General features: G+C 38.1%; 1 protein-coding gene across 3 annotated transcripts in view; it reads right to left on the bottom strand.

The window, feature by feature from the left end:
- Positions 1 to 17,503, bottom strand: part of LOC126470249 (beta-1,3-galactosyltransferase 5-like) — a 180,293-nt gene that overhangs the window by 33,317 nt on the left and 129,473 nt on the right. For 2 of the 3 annotated variants that reach the window (XM_050097960.1, XM_050097961.1), the window contains exon 3: positions 175 to 265. Coding sequence is in view for 2 of the 3 variants with exons in the window: in XM_050097961.1 (XP_049953918.1) it covers positions 175 to 265 (91 nt within the window). In the remaining variant the exon portion in view is untranslated. Of the gene's footprint in view, positions 1 to 174; positions 266 to 5,894; positions 6,122 to 17,503 lie in introns of those variants that run through there. The other variant, XM_050097963.1, reaches the window with a different exon arrangement.

The raw sequence follows: 17,503 nt of genomic DNA on the forward strand, positions 1-17,503 counted from the left end.
TCTGAACCCAGATGCTAATCCTGTATCTTTATACCACTGAAAATGCCGTCTTCAACCTTGTTTTTCTTTTATTACAAATAGGTACCAGATATTTTAAAATTATGAACATGTCAATATGACAAAACCAGCAAAATACAGTCATTTCATGTGAATTAACAGCTATGAAATACATACCTTGAGGTTTGTAGCAATATTGCAAGGATTTTAAATGCAGTTGACATAAGCTGCAGGATGGAACCAATATCAACCTGCCAGCTGATTCAGTCTGTAATACAACAGAAGGAAAATAACATCAGTTGCTTCTCATATTTATTAGGGTTCATAAAAAATAAAAATGATATACCCACAACTGTTCCAGTTATTTTATATGTGGACCATACAATTATCTGGAGCTATTAAGATTGGGTTAAAACAGTTCCTTTTGTGCACTGATCTGAAGAATTAGCCAGTTACATTTATCACAAAGGAGACTGAGAAACTCAGCTTAAAATGTGGATACAAAGAAAGATTGTCCTTGGCCTTGTTGTCTGTACACTACAGTGCCTACATTAGATATGGTTTAGCTGTGGCTGTTCCTTCATGTTTCCACTTCACAATCACATCAACAGTCAAATCAGGCAGCTCTATAAGGGTTAAAAAGCCACTGATGGATTCGTTACTCAGGTGACACCGAATGATTAGTTTCATTTGAAGCCACCCCTGACCCACACGTTCTTCTATTACTGCTTCTCTACTGATAATACAATACTCACCACCTCCTTCCCCGATACAATACTCAACAACTCCTTTTATACTGGTGGGTCTTCCTCTCCTGACATCTAGTGGTCAATTCTGCCATTAAATAAAGTTTACAATCAGACAGTGTATACCATTAAATGCCAAAAGAAAACTAATCTGAAAGGCATAGTTTTCCAGATATGTTGATGAAAAGCAATAATAAACAAACAATTGCAAATGGTCTTTCCAGATTTATGCAGGCAGCAGTTTGGGAGGGAACTGACCAGCCTAAATGAGAGAATTTAAAACTCAAGTGAGTAAAAACTGGTGTGTGAAACTGAATTCATATACAGTAGTCAATATAAGAAAAGTTGTTCAAATAAAAAGACCTAACATATTGTAGCAGTATATTCTCCATATTACCAAGTTAATACTGAATCATAAAACGCCACTGTAAACTCTTAGAAGCAATGCTACTATGGTTGGTTGATTTGTGGGGAGGGGACCAAACAGTAAGGTGAATGGTCCCATTGGATTAAGGAAGGATGAGGAAGGAAGTCAGCTGGGGCTTTTCAAAGGAACCATCCAGGGATTTGCTTGAAGCGATTTAGGGAAATCACAGAAAACCTAAATCGGGATTGATGGACACGGGTTTGAACCACTGTCCTCGCAAATACAAGTCCAGTATGCTAACCACTGTGCCACCTCACTTGGTTATGATCCTATGCTAAACAATCCCTTTAACACATCTGCAAATGTGTAGGTACAAAGTTTCTAGGCAAAAATAACATTAAAAGATGTATTTCATGAATACACATGAGCACATTTCCTTGTCTAAAACAGACCATAATTTACGCATTAATTCTACATATACGCAGAAGACAATGTAACTGCTAAAACAGCAATATATTGCACATATATGCAAACCAAACAGCAGCAGAAAGTGGTGAACAAAGGAAAACTGGTGTTTAATACACTATTAACAACATCATTACGAGTCTTAATGCAATCTGTCATGGGGCAGGAAACTGACTGTGGCTTTTCTAAATGAACTTTTTCAGTATTCATCAAATGAGATTTAGTGAAACCACGAAAACTTTAATTTTAGATAGCTGAACAGCGAGTTAAATCCTGCTGCTTGGCGATGTGAGTTCACCAGTGTCTTATCCACTGCATCACTTTGATCAGTGGAAGTGACAAATGCTGACTGCATACCAGTCTTGCTATAAAAGTACAATTTTAAAGTTCTTCCTTGCCTTTAATAAGCTTATAGCAGAGTAAAAGGGAAGGATGAGAGATTAACTGTCGTCTTGTCTCTTCAAATTAGGAATATCTTGCAGAGAGAGGCAAGCATGGGGCGAAAATTGATTGCTGAAACCTTATGCTTATGGTAACTTCCACTGAATGAAGTACTGGGCAACATATTAAGTACACAAGATACAGTACAGTTAAGCAAAGCTAAGACAAAAGTTATGAGTATTAGAATAGAAAATATCAACTTTTTTAATATCAAAATTGGACATGGATGTAGTAACACCAGGATTACATGAGATGATTAAAAAAATCAAGGGTATCGAGCCTACACACAAGTAAAGAGAGCTTTATTCAATAAATGGCTCTTTTGGTGTCAAATATTGAAATACAATTGACGGAGGTCCTGTAAGAATATGGAAGTGAAGTACAAATTGCAAAAAATCCAGAAAAGAAGAAACCTGAAGCATTTGTGTTGTTGTCATACAGAAGACTTGAAATTTTAAACGGACCTGCAAAGTACAACATGAAAAAATACTATAAAAATAAATGGAAGAAAGAAACTTATTAAATTCTCTTACAACAAAATGGGCCAGATTAATGGGCTGTCATATAAGGCATTCGGGTAGGGTCATGCGAAGTGTGTGATTCCACCAGTCTGCTTTGACCTATGACATAATGCTGTCCTGGTGTGTGACATCACTGTGGCACAGTGTTATTGAGTTGGTTCTTGTTTGTAGGCATCTTACTGTAGTATTTGGTGGCACACACTTGTAGTGGATGTTGAGGTTTGAAGTGGTTTGTGTTACGTGTGGTACTCGTACCAAAACCCGTACATGTGGTGGTGTCACTGTTACAATATTTGAAGATCTATCTGGCTGGGTACCTGGTTTGAGAGATCTAGGTTCACCATGAGGGAGACATTTTAGTGGAGTATTATTTTTGTTACCAGTCTTCATTATATTTTTTGCACATGAGACAAGAGTGAGTGTGAGAAGTGTGTTACTACATGGGGAAGTTTTGGCGTCCTGGCATGGCAGTGGAGGCTGATGAGTTTCAATTTGGGAATGGTAAGTATAGGAGGGGTGGTTTGGAGGTTGGTTTGTGGGTGTATGGGAGTGGGTGTTGTTTTGAAGGGGGAGGGGACACATTCAGGTGTTGCGTAGTCAGTTTAAGAGGGAACTTGTGAGGTTGGTTGAGCAGTATGTTGAGGACAGCAGCACTGTTATGCGTGATGTATTTTTTCTTACAGGTGTTTGAGGAAATGGGGGTATGAGCATTTGGCAGTAAATCATAGTATTGATTTTAAGGGTTGTGACCCTGCAGCTTGCACAAATAGAATAGACAAGTTTTGCAGGTGACCAAATCTGATCAGGAGAGGGAAAAAAAGGTGCTCTCACTTTTCCAATTTGTAATCTCATTTAGACTGGTATTGCTGGTGGAATGGCGTCCCATAGAATTATTGTGATTTAATTTTTTTTTTTATACGAGTGGGGAGGGTGTACAGGGTGAGCTGATGGGGTTGGGTTTGGGGAAGGTGGTTGGAATTGTGTGTGAGGAAACTGGGCTACACTACAGAGTACTGTATTACCCCACCTTACATTCCAAAATATAATAAAGACACAAACAAAATACCATCAGTGTTCTGTCACCTTCCAGTCTGCACATGTATGCCATCACATGCAATAACACCATCACATTATGAGATGAATCCGACATCCAGTATCGACAGACTCAGGTGACTTGATTGCCCCATAAGAGTGGGTTGGGCTGTTTGGGGGAAGAGACCAAACTGCGAGGTCATCGATCTCATCGGATTAGGGAAGGAAGCCGGCCGTGCTCTTTCAAAGGAACCATCCCAGCATTTGCCTGGAGCGATTTAGGGAAATCATGGAAAACCTAAAGCAGGATGGGCGGATGCAGGATTGAACCGTCGTCCTCCCGAATGAGAGTCCAGTGTGCTAACCACTGCGCCACCTCGCTCGATTCATAAGAGTGAAGTTGAGTCATGAACAGTGAAGCAAAATAAAGGTATAAGTGATACTATTACTCCCCCCCCCCCCCAAGCCACACCACTGTGTGTGTGTGTGTGTGTAGAAGGGGGGGGGGGGGGTCAGAAAGCAAACAACACACACTGAAGCTAGTGCTGTACATTTAATTAACTATATGACCACCACCACTTCAAATTGTTAGGCACATACCAATTAAGGTTTTCTGTCAGTAAATGAAGGACACTTAAGATGGTGTGCTCAAAGGTAAAAATCTGGCTTACTATCACACTTCCATGCATAGTTTTAACATCTAAGAAAGTTCATTCAAATTCTCCCATTTTACACGTCATTTTTCGGTCTGCCTTGGAAATTTGCTACACTGTAGTTCAAATATACTGAATGAAAATACATTACAATTTTCCATAAAATGCCTTCACTTGGCAATGACACATTGCTAAATTCAGAGCGGAACTATGAAGTTCATTAAATCCCTAAAAAGTGCATAAATGATATACCAATGTGAATTTGGAACTTATGGAACCAAATCACTGGGTTATCGCTTAACAATCAAGCGAACTTTGTGTTAAAAGGGTTACAATACCCACTGAAATAAAAACTAATCAGAAAGATTGGATTCAAATGTTGATTCTCCTACGACAAATTCAATAACCCATCACTGATGAATGGGGTTCATCAAAAAGGAGAGTTTTATATGGATTATCTCAAATTATCAACATTTACACACAAATGTTTGTTTATATTTCGTTTGTACCCGTACTTAAGTAGTTTTCCGTTTACTTTACAAGCAAACAGGTACGACTTTCCAACGGTAAAATGGTGCTCAAAAGCAAAACATCTAGTTATTTGTTAAAATTTAGGATATTTCATTTTAAATGTTGGGGAAGCCTAACAATTTGAGCCAGTAACTACAATTCACATCAATTGGCACTAGATCAGTTATCTACCATTTCCATTATCGTTGGAAAATTTATTTATCTACATCCTCTTCACTAAAGATCATTCCAATCTTCAATAAGAACATTCTAACGCACAAAAAAATATTTTCATCTGAAACTGGTTAGACATGATATGCAATTCCTAAATATTAGACCATTTTAAAGGGTTCTGGTCACACGGACTAGGACTAAAATTTTTACATGAGTGTACTGAGCTGTACAGAGAGCTGAATATTGCAACTAGAAATGACGACGGCAAACTTCTCACTAAAGAAACGTTGGTATTCTGGTCATTCTAATGCGTACTCAGTGGCACGATTATTTTATAGAAACAATGTGGAGCAAGTCAGTTTACCAGAAATGTATACATTGTTAGTGTTAACATTAACTGACACTTTTTTTTTTTGCCCTACTCATGCAGTTGTTAATGACAAGAAACAATTATTTTTTTGTTTATTAACGTTATCAACGCAGTGTTTTTAAGCAACCTTAGAGTTAAGCGAGCATACCACACGAAGTGTGAATATTGCTTTGCTCGCTGAGTTACCTGTTTCGAGTCCTTACTTTCCATTACACGGAATTTTGTGATTACTACATTTTAAAATATTAACGAGACGCTCTTTTTCTGGAGAATTTTTGTGTAATGTTATATGCATTTGAGACGCCACGAATTAGAACTGTCGGGATAACCATTGAACACAGCGATTTTTGCTCGCAAACAATGTCGACATCGGTTCCATCCTCAAAGTGGAAGTCACTGGGTATAAACAAACAACTAATTTACAACATTAGGTACACAAGAAAAGCAAACACCCATTCGTCTGCTACTGATCTCCGGTTTTTGTAATGACGGAAGTACGCCCTACATAAATGATTTGAAATATTGCCGGCAGTATATACACGCCACATGAACGTACAGTAAATACTGATAACCATACTCCCACACGTTGAAAAATATATAAGAGAATTGTATACTCACACTTGAAGCAGTCATATACGCTGCTATCCACGGGAGCGCTCCGACGAATGAACAAATTTTGCTTTAACTTCCAGATTTTGAAGTCAGGGAGTTTTCCTATCAGCACCCATAATCTGCGATTAGGAGTGGAAATTTAGTTTCGCTACCTTCACATATACACCAACGTATCACCATTTCTCTGAAGATTAGTCAGACTCCCCTGTAGCCTGGCGTGCATAAATGTCACAACAAAACTTCACGACCAAAGATAATCGTATCGCGAGATAGAAACAATCACTGTAGCTCTCTGGGAATGCCGACGAACTCTCCGAACGCCAGAGATAAAAAGTTTCGAAATCGCACACCTGCATAATCTGAGAACGAAACATTTGATATGGTATGATTAAGCGAGTGGTAGTAGATACCGTTCAGATATGTAATGACCGGCATCCATGTATTACACAGACACTGCAACTATTACTACCTTATGTTATATAGCTGATATACGGCGTAAGAGTTTCGGCAACAGGACTCAGAAGAGATATTTGTATAGAACGCATCACAGTTAAATAGGAAATCGCTTATACCTTCCCTGAATTGGAAAACTTTTTCAAGTATATTTCATTTGAGATAGATGTTCGGTGTTTGAATATCGAGAGATCTCATGGAACAAGCAGCAAGGAAGAAAAAATTATTTAATGTACACTCAGCGCACACTTCGGAATCAGCCATTTACTGGATTGGTGAGACTGTCCCTAAGGTAACTAAGAACACAGTTGCAACCACAAACTAATTTCAGTTATTGTGGAGAAGTACAAGAATTCACATATCTGAACAGCAGAGATCCCCAACTTTCGCTGTTCAGAGATCGCTAAATTTCCATGTAACCGTTCTGTAATAGTCTTGTTACTTAATAACTGTACATGCAAGATGTTATATAATTTAAGATTTTATTGTACCGCATAAAATTTATTTTTTATTTTTTGGCTCAGATTTCCAAATTATTTGTAAACAAACACGAGCATGATGTGATTGGGCTGCCATAGAAAAGCTAAGTCTGGGGTGTAATGCAGCTGTTGTAAGAGATTGCTTCACTAAGGCAAATTTAGAGTCGTTGGAAAGGTGCAGAATCTGTTCGCACATCACAGGATAATAGCTGAATGGTTGGAAGGGGTTAGGGCCAATAAAATGCAGCTATATGTAGTTTGGAAGAAAATAGGAAAATTAAGAGGGGAGAAAGATAATGAGATGTAGGAAGTGATGGCAGAAAACACTGGCCACAGAGAGAGAGCAGTATCGATAGATTACAACTGTGTCCCAGACCAAGAACCCAAATCGAACCTTGTGTTTCGCAGGCAATGCTCTCATTGACAGAGCTATCAAGTCAGATTCGAGTGGTTCTGCACACAGCTTTAATCTACTAAGATTTTTCAAATCAGCACACGTTCAGCTGCAGAGCGTAGTATTCAGTATGGAGTATCTGGAAGTTTTATAATGGATGTGGAAAATAACTAGGCTAGGGTGTCCAATAGATACAGGTGTAGCCTAGGTGCAGAGGCTTTTATAAGGAAATTAGTGATTTCAGCGAAAGTAGAATTGAGGACAAAAGTCCTATTGTCAGATAGCAGCCATTGAAGTGATATTGACTTGGTATTGCAAAAACAGTTACGAAACAAGTTATATTAATTACATCTATCAGTTACAGGGTCGAATTTGGGTTTAGTTTCTGTTGGTGCAAATGGCAGGTGAAGTTTTACAAACATGACTTAAATTTCCACAGGAAAAGGAAAATTGGCTGGGTTCATAGGAGAATCTTTTCTTTACGACACTGCCGCTCATAAGAGTATCCTTGTAGTCTCTGATATCAGGACAGCATCTTTATTTTAGGAGAAACTCATATTTCAGCCTATCAGAAGGTAAAGAAGTAAATATGACTGGAAATTTTGAGCCTGAAACATGTGAAGATGACATGGAGATCAAACTAACCTTATTGCTCCAAAATATTAGATGGTTCACAAAGAAAAATAGTGAACTTCAAAATTGTTAAAATAAAAAACTGTAACCTACAACTTACAGAAGTGTAATATATGCTCCTGAATCTGGTTTCATAACTGCAGCAGCACTGCTGAATTCTAATATTCACTGTACGTCAGGTACCGAAAAAGAAGCAATGGTTACTTAAATTAGGAAAGGTGAAACATATATAAACCTTGATAGTTTTAGATTTTGGAGTGATCAGTTTTTGGAGTTAATGCAGCAGAAATATAAATTCATGGAAATTGGACATAATAGTCAGAACATGTAGCACTCTATCTCATAACTTCGTTATTCATGAGACAATTTGATGTGCTGTTAAACACTTCAGATCACAATGACCAATTCCCGCATTTAATATCATGGTGTATAACATAAATAAAAATAACTGGAAATCTACAAGATTAATAAATGAAAAATGAACTGGGAAATGCAAAAACATATTTGTGAAGTACAAACTGGCAAGATGCACATACCATACTCAGTATAATGAAGGATATAATGTATTTTGCAACAGCCATAGATTACTCTGAAAACAGTTGTCCTGATAGATTAACCTGTGAAAATAGGTTAAATTCTCCCAAACTTGGGGTTACAAACTGAACCGGAATATAATGTAAAACTAAGGGAATATTTTACTTAGCATCAATAGGAACAGATGATGACAGGGTTAAATCGATCCAACAGTCTACAGAACTGCACTGTAAAATTCTACACAAAGTTGCCAAATTTTGAAGAAAAAAATAAGCATCTCAAAGAATAAGTCCATATGTTGCTTACTCACATTTACGTTTGTGTCAATTTACTTGTTTGGACAATGCAGTTAGACAGTTTTAGACATCATTTATACTACGTTTTCCGACCAAAAGATGAAGTTAGAACAGTTACTGTTGTTGAAGGAGAGAACACTGCCCCCAAAAAATGCCAATCCAGTTTATACACTCCTGGAAATGGAAAAAAGAACACATTGACACCGGTGTGTCAGACCCACCATACTTGCTCCGGACACTGCGAGAGGGCTGTACAAGCAATGATCACACGCACGGCACAGCGGACACACCAGGAACCGCGGTGTTGGCCGCCGAATGGCGCTAGCTGCGCAGCATTTGTGCACCGCCGCCGTCAGTGTCAGCCAGTTTGCCGTGGCATACGGAGCTCCATCGCAGTCTTTAACACTGGTAGCATGCCGCGACAGCGTGGACGTGAACCGTATGTGCAGTTGACGGACTTTGAGCGAGGGCGTATAGTGGGCATGCGGGAGGCCGGGTGGACGTACCGCCGAATTGCTCAACACGTGGGGCGTGAGGTCTCCACAGTACATCGATGTTGTCGCCAGTGGTCGGCGGAAGGTGCACGTGCCCGTCGACCTGGGACCGGACCGCAGCGACGCACGGATGCACGCCAAGACCGTAGGATCCTACGCAGTGCCGTAGGGGACCGCACCGCCACTTCCCAGCAAATTAGGGACACTGCTGCTCCTGGGGTATCGGCGAGGACCATTCGCAACCGTCTCCATGAAGCTGGGCTACGGTCCCGCACACCGTTAGGCCGTCTTCCGCTCACGCCCCAACATCGTGCAGCCCGCCTCCAGTGGTGTCGCGACAGGCGTCAATGGAGGGACGAATGGAGACGTGTCGTCTTCAGCGATGAGAGTCGCTTCTGCCTTGGTGCCAATGATGGTCGTATGCGTGTTTGGCGCCGTGCAGGTGACCGCCACAATCAGGACTGCATACGACCGAGGCACACAGGGCCAACACCCGGCATCATGGTGTGGGGAGCGATCTCCTACACTGGCCGTACACCACTGGTGATCGTCGAGGGGACACTGAATACTGCACGGTACATCCAAACCGTCATCGAACCCATCGTTCTACCATTCCTAGACTGGCAAGGGAACTTGCTGTTCCAACAGGACAATGCACGTCCGCATGTATCCCGTGCCATCCAACGTGCTCTAGAAGGTGTAAGTCAACTACCCGGGCCAGCAAGATCTCCAGATCTGTCCCCCATTGAGCATGTTTGGGACTGGATGAAGCGTCGTCTCACGCGGTCTGCACGTCCAGCACGAACGCTGGTCCAACTGAGGTGCCAGGTGGAAATGGCATGGCAAGCCGTTCCACAGGACTACATCCAGCATCTCTACGATCGTCTCCATGGGAGAATAGCAGCCTGCATTGCTGCGAAAGGTGGATATACACTGTACTATTGCCGACATTGTGCATGCTCTGTTGCCTGTGTCTATGTGCCTGTGGTTCTGTCAGTGTGATCATGTGATGTATCTGACCCCAGGAATGTGTCAATAAAGTTTCCCCTTCCTGGGACAATGAATTCACGGTGTTCTTATTTCAATTTCCAGGAGTGTAGATACAATTGTGAACCTATGAACGTTAACCCTGACATAACCAGAAGAAAAGTTAATATCAAAAGGCCACAAACACACCAGAAATATGATATCAAACCATAAGTGTTACACCATCTAAAAGTATCCCTGAAATAAGCCCTACAGAAAGATATAGCTACGAAAGTACACTGTGCAGAAGAAATCAAGGAGACACAGTACCAACAACAATTTCAGTATAGAAAGGAAAACGAGTTTTTATTCATGAAGGAACTTAAAACTAGGACTGAGAGCAGTAACATGATTGTGATTAAAGTAGGTAAAGCACGAACTGTAGTGTTGTTACAGTTATTGTAACTTCAGAAAATACAGAATGATCGAACAACTAAATACAATGATCAGGCTAAGTGGGTGGTAAACAAGTGCACCAACATTCTTTATGAATAAGTTTGTAAGAGCATTCTTCAGATTAATCCTAGGACTCTAAAGCTGCATGGCTTACTGAATCTTCATAAACTATAAGTTTCAATCTGACCAGTAGTGTCTTAAATACAAGCACCAGTATACAATACTGCAAGGAATATCAACACCATCTGGAGGAAAAACGTGATCTTCACAGAATAAAATAGCGTTTAGAACAGTTTAGATTTAGCTAACAAGTTAAGACATGTTAAGACGTCAAAAAAATGCAAAATGAGTCTCCTCTGATGTATGCAGCTTGTTTTCAAGCATTCCCATGAAATATTTTAGAGGTATTGTGTCAGAATCTCAGTATTTACACAACAGTAATCCAGAAGAACAGCTGAGCATAATTAATACAATAGACTGTTCTTAAAAATCAAAATTGTTTCTGCTTTGAAAGATGTTATTGTAAGTACGCATATAGTCTGGCAGTGGGCTCACCCTTATCCTCATTGCTAGAGAAATGTTCATGAAGAAGTGGGAGATTTATTTTCTAAGGAGTGAACCATTCACAAACCATGTTGTCCATTGGTACAGATATGTCATTGATATTCTGTGTATGTGGAATGGTTCCTCTAGAAAACAACACAAGTTTGTGGAAAATATGAATCAATAGCATACTACCATAAAGATTAGTATGGAGTTAGGGTGTTCCAGCACTTATTTTCAGGACATCAGCTTATGGATAGAAAATAGCAACCATAAATTTAAAATTTGCTAAAAAGACTCCTTTACGAACATATTCATCTGAGCTTCCTCTAAACATCCTACAGCTTACACACATGTAGCATCCCACCACATAATTCACCAATTCCTTTCTAACACTATGTCCTAAGGATACTATGACCAGGAACTCAACAAAGTAAAAATAACAGCCACAAATAATTAATTTGATACTAACGTCACTGACGAACTCCTCAACGCAAAATAAAGAAGGAAACCGCAACATATTTTACCCAGTGTACAACATAGGAATTGGTGCAGTTAACTTTTATAGGTAACATTTCAATTAGGATAATCAACATTTTGACAGGAAAGGGTTTCTCTGTCCTTTTCTATGTCCCACAGACAAGAGGTACACTTCTCTTCAATTCAAAAGTTAAACAATCAGACATAACAAAAAGTGAAATTTATAAGATCACCTGCTGAGAGTGTCAGCACGGTCTAACGTAACAGTTTGGAATAGGACATCCACCTCTAGAATTACTTTTCCTCAACAGCAGTTGTCGATAATAGCATTATTTTTCGAAGTCAATATTATATCAGTTGCTTTTCTGAAAACTTTCATATAATGTTATACACAGTATGCTATATTTCAAGCTAAAATTCATGAAAAGGAATTATTTTATAAAATATTTTAGTTTCGTTGCTATAATCGATAAGTACTGGTTGGCTGGTTTGTGGTGGGTTGACACTCTATCTCATATTTGTTACCCACTGTGATAGCAGCAGCACACCAGGTGGTCAGTAACTTACACTTCTGAGTTTGAAATTCAATCACAATTGTATAAACTGGTTTGTAGAATTTTTGTTACGAATTGGGAGCACCTGTAGCGCAATGAATTACAGCAACAACAAGAAGAAAACGCCACATTTGCCTTTTTTCAGGTATGCCAAGGACCCTGAGAGGTATAAAATGGTACATTACTTGGCAGTTTATTTATGGTTCCCTTACAACCTACAGATACTTACTGAACAATGCTATTTTGTTTTTTGAGAAAAACTGGCTCGTAAATAGCAGAAGACCTGACATGCTGAAAGACATCATAGATCCACTGAAAAACATGAAGCTGTCTTCACTACCTACACGTGCAGGCTTGTCAGAATGTGGTTAGAAAACATGTATGGAATGCAATACCTACATTACTTAACATACCAAATAAATCAATGCGATGGTAACTGAAGGGAAAAGCATACAGGCATAATAGTAAAACGTCAAAATCAGTAAAACTGTCTCCCAACAAAGAAGACCAATTACACAGTGTTGCACATATGAGTCACAAACAGAAAGAATCTTCAACATATTTGCTTTTAAAGCAAAAGTAATTACATTGCACAAATATTTGTGTGTCAGAAAGTCTAGTGAAATTTAAGAATGTGCGAACCATTATACACCATACACAACTTCTTTGTCTCAAGGTAAGTACCTTTAATAATTAGAACATGCAATAACAGAAATATACATTTCTCATGCATGAAATGGGTGTTTATATTCTCTTGCATTCAGCAGAGTAAGATACAGTTATATACATATTTAGAAGTATTTTTTCATGAGTAAGTTGTAGCTTATGACACTGAATCAATGAGTTCTGTTGTTTTTACATCTATTTTGCAGTCATTCATGACTTTTGATATCGCACAAACTCTTGGATGCAAAAAAAGAAATACTTCATAAGTCACACAGAAGAGGGATGAAAAACAAATATTATTCTTACCATGTATATGATTGTGCTTTCTCGCCACTTGAAGCAATAGTGTCACTCTATCTGTCAAACTTGTCAAATTGTAAAAACTTCCATAGCAGAAAATGTTGTGACTGTTTGTATTAAATTGTGTTGTCAGTGTTGGTGTATTGGACAGACTGGGAGATCTATTTGCACTAGGTACAGAGAACACCATAGAAACCAGAGCTCAAAGAAGCCTGATTCATCCTTTGCCAAACATTGTATAAGTGAAGACCATAAATACATCACAGACACACACTTCATGGCAAATGTCAATAAAAGTGAATTTGAGCTAGGATTGTTTAACATTGATGTCAATAAAAGTGAATTTGAGCTAGGATTGTTTAACATTGATCACCTATCAGATCTAAAATGTATGGGTGAAATTAATTACTGTACTGAGAAATTAAATGTAGACTATGAACAAATTCAGTACTACGTTGATAGATTACACAGGCCAACGAAAAATGGTTTTTGAAAAACTTTTTTTACTTTGATAGCCGATCGTTATAGATTTTTATGAGCTGAATCCAAATCTATCCTCAGTTTTTTTGTATCACCCTTAGTTTTCGAGCAATATGCTTTTCATTATATAGTATAAAAATCCTATGCTATACAGTAAATGGGGAAATTAATGAAACACTTTGTTACAACATAAGCATGGTTTGTATTTACAGTAAGCTACTTAAAACAATGATAGGTATTAGTAGAGGTTTCACTTTTCAGCTGGAATTGGTTTGTATTTTTTTTTCTCTTTTTTCTTTGAAGCTTCTTGTATAGCTTTTTCTATGATGAGTTGCTTGCTTGCTGAAGTTCTCAGTGAATTGACCAACAGTAGTCCCCCATCACATTGGTGTCCCAGCGGCCTTGGTAGCGTTTTTCCATCACTTTAATGTCCTGGTGAAAACGCTCTCCTTGCTCCTCACTAACATCGCCCATATTGTCAAAGAAGTAATCAAGGTGACTGTTCACCAAGTGAACTTTCATACTCACTAAACATCCTAAAATTTTAAACTTCTTTAACAATGCAGCTATAATAGAAACCTATTCAGAGTCTTTTTCATGTCCTAAGAACTTTGTAACGACTTGCTTGAATGATACCCACGCTTCTTTCTCATTTACGGGCAATGTGAATTCAAAGTTAACACCAGACATCAATTTTCTAATGTCAGGTACGACAAAGACGCCTACTTCTAGTTTAGCTTCTGAAAGGTGTGGAAACGTTTGGTAGATATACTTAAAACATGGTCCATCTTTAGGCAAAGCCTCTACAAACTGTTTTATTAGGCCTAACGTTATATGTAGAGGTGGTAGGAGTACGTTTTATGTATCTACAAGGTTTTTGTGTAGAATGTTCTTCTCACCAGGTTTTAAAGACTCCCACACAGGCCAGTTCTTTCTGAACGAGTGTTGATCCCTAGTCCTACTGTCCCATTCACACAAGAAACATGGAAATTTGGTAAAGCCACCTTGCTGACCAAGCAGCATACATGTTAGTTTTAGATCGCCACATATAATCGAACCATGAGCAGACTAGCCTATTTTATTCTGCACTATTTCTAGGTTTTCATAGCTTTCTTTCATATATACAGAATGTCCAACAGGTATAGACGGATACATGTTACAATTGTGTAATAATACAGCCTTTAAGTGAATTTTGGATGAATCAATAAACATCCTCAAGTCTTCCTTTTTTATTCAATACCAAACTCATTCATCATACTGGGAATGTCTGAGCAGTACACTAAATCATCTTCTTGTTGAAAAAACTTGAAAAATTGCGGCTCTCTCTTTCTATACACGTATAGGCAAATTCCAGCTGCCAATAAGTTATTTTCTTTTAATCTAGAGCCAAACAATTCAGCTTCTTCTTTCATTAAGCCCAGATCCCTAACCAAATCGTTAATCGCGGTCTGAGTAAACAATTTGGGCTCTACAATTTCTGTATTACAATGGATTTCATCATTATCTGGTTCATCTAAATCACATTGCACATCAGAAAATACATCTATTGGAATAGAATTTAAATCATCTGATGGTTAAGGAACTGTCAAATCTACACCATGCCCTACTGGTTGGATGGCGGACAGAAGGTTAGGGTAACTTATTATCTTTTGTTTTTCGAATTATGACCAGTAATATCAACACTGCAAAAGTAGCAATCATCAGAATGGTTTCTTGGCTCCCTCCATATCATAGGAACAGCAAATCTAAAGTCTTTTTTCTCCTTTTTGGTTCTTTTCTCAGATCTTCAACACACACATAACATACCCCATGTGGCGAACAAGATTTATGTTGATCACCAAGTTTAGATCCCAAGTGTGATAGGTAAACCTTTTTCAGAAAGTCTGTAACGTTTCTTTAGTGTTTTTTAATCAGAAATTCACAAATATAACAAAAACTGTCAGCAGAGTTTTTACAACCACGATTAGCCAGACACTGTACTGAGCACATGTACAGGAAACGGGAAAGTGAGGTTAAGAAGACAGGAAACAAAACACCAACTGTTAATACAAAAATAGAATTGACCTTTTTTGCCAGCAAATGTTTTTCAGCAGTGCTACCAATGTCATCTACATTCATTACACCTCATTTTAAAATTATTCTAACTATATAAAAGCTGTTAAATTCTTCAAAAAATCGCTTAATTTAACAAATTTAACTGTAAAATGTGAAGAAATGGTGGCTGATACAGTTTTTTAAGTATCATATTTGGATTTCGCACCCAAAAAAACATCAGAATAAGGTATTTTCAGCTAAAAAGTTTTTCCATCATTGTCCTGTGTTATTAACTGTTTAGAATATTAACACCTATAGGGAGAAACTAAAGCTAGTAGACTGGGATACTGTCTTAATTTCTTATAACAGCTGCTGCCAAAAGACCAAAAAACAATATAGTAATAAAGTCAGAAGAACCAGGCAACTGACAAAACAAATGGTTTACACCTGACTTACAGAAATTAAAGATCTTGGTAATTATTTGCTACAAAAAAGTAAAAAGTGGTAATTTGGACAAAGCCACATATAACAACCTCAAAGGACATTATAGATCACAAGTTGGAACAGCAACATGTAGAGCAAATGAACATTACATTGAAAACTCAAATAATAGACGCAAGGTAGCATGGAGGATACTGTCCTAATGAATTCTGTGAATCCATATTTTATTTTTTCCAAATTATCAACAGAAATAACTTCCACAGTGTAAGCCAAGAAACTATAGTATAAAAAGTTGACATATTTATCATGTTGGTTCTCAGATTTTTGATCAGTTATGTACCAGAAAACAGGCTTATAACCCTAAACCCAGGTTGTAAAGAAATAATAAAGTTTGTGAAACAAGACTAAAAAAGTGTTTTGTTTTGTTAATAAGATAAGAATTATTCAGACTGTAGCAAAGAAAGACAGAAGGAACAAAGAGAAAGTTCCTTTGAAAGATGAGAACCAAATGATAAGAAAAGCCCCAAAATTACGGACACTTTTAATAGCTTCCTTCTGTCAGCTGCATATAATATAGGTCTGAATACTACATTAGTTGATGCTAACTGTCTCTAAGAGCCGGCCGAAGTGGCCGTGCGGTTAAAGGCGCTGCAGTCTGGAACCGCAAGACCGCTACGGTCGCAGGTTCGAATCCTGCCTCGGGCATGGATGTTTGTGATGTCCTTAGGTTAGTTAGGTTTAACTAGTTCTAAGTTCTAGGGGACTAATGACCTCAGCAGTTGAGTCCCATAGTGCTCAGAGCCATTTGAACCATTTTTTTGTCTCTAAGAATAACATACCAACAGCAGCTCTGATTAAATTCATCTAATCGTATATATCCAGAAGAAGTTATCAGTCCTCATAAATAACTGAAATAGTACTGATGAAAATATATGCAAAAGAGTGAAATGTTGTTTGACTGAATATATTAAATTACTTTTGCAAGGAATGTTTTCATAACGACATTTTCTGAGACTGAGTTCAATATGCAACTGTCAAGTGACTTAAGAAAAAAGAGGCAAAACATTAGTAAATCAATGCTTCCTCACCTCATTATTCCAGAATTTTCACAAATTTTCCAGAAAATGATGGAGAATAAACTTTGTATACACATACTATAATAGTTCAGTTGCAAACAGTTTGTATTTAAAACAGGACTATTAATTAAACAGACTGTATTTGTCTTGATATGGCAGAATCGAGAAGTCAAAACTTATTACCTCTGGAAATTTTTTGTGGCTTATTTACGGATTTTGACTATGTGACCCTCGGCATCCTTACGAAAGAGTTAATACATTATGGAATAGTAGATACAGGAAGGTCACGGTTTTTGTATTATATGAACGACAGCAGAATGTGTTAGTTCCACACAG

Source organism: Schistocerca serialis, chromosome 3 (assembly GCF_023864345.2).
Source record: "Schistocerca serialis cubense isolate TAMUIC-IGC-003099 chromosome 3, iqSchSeri2.2, whole genome shotgun sequence".
Taxonomy (NCBI): domain Eukaryota; kingdom Metazoa; phylum Arthropoda; class Insecta; order Orthoptera; family Acrididae; genus Schistocerca; species Schistocerca serialis.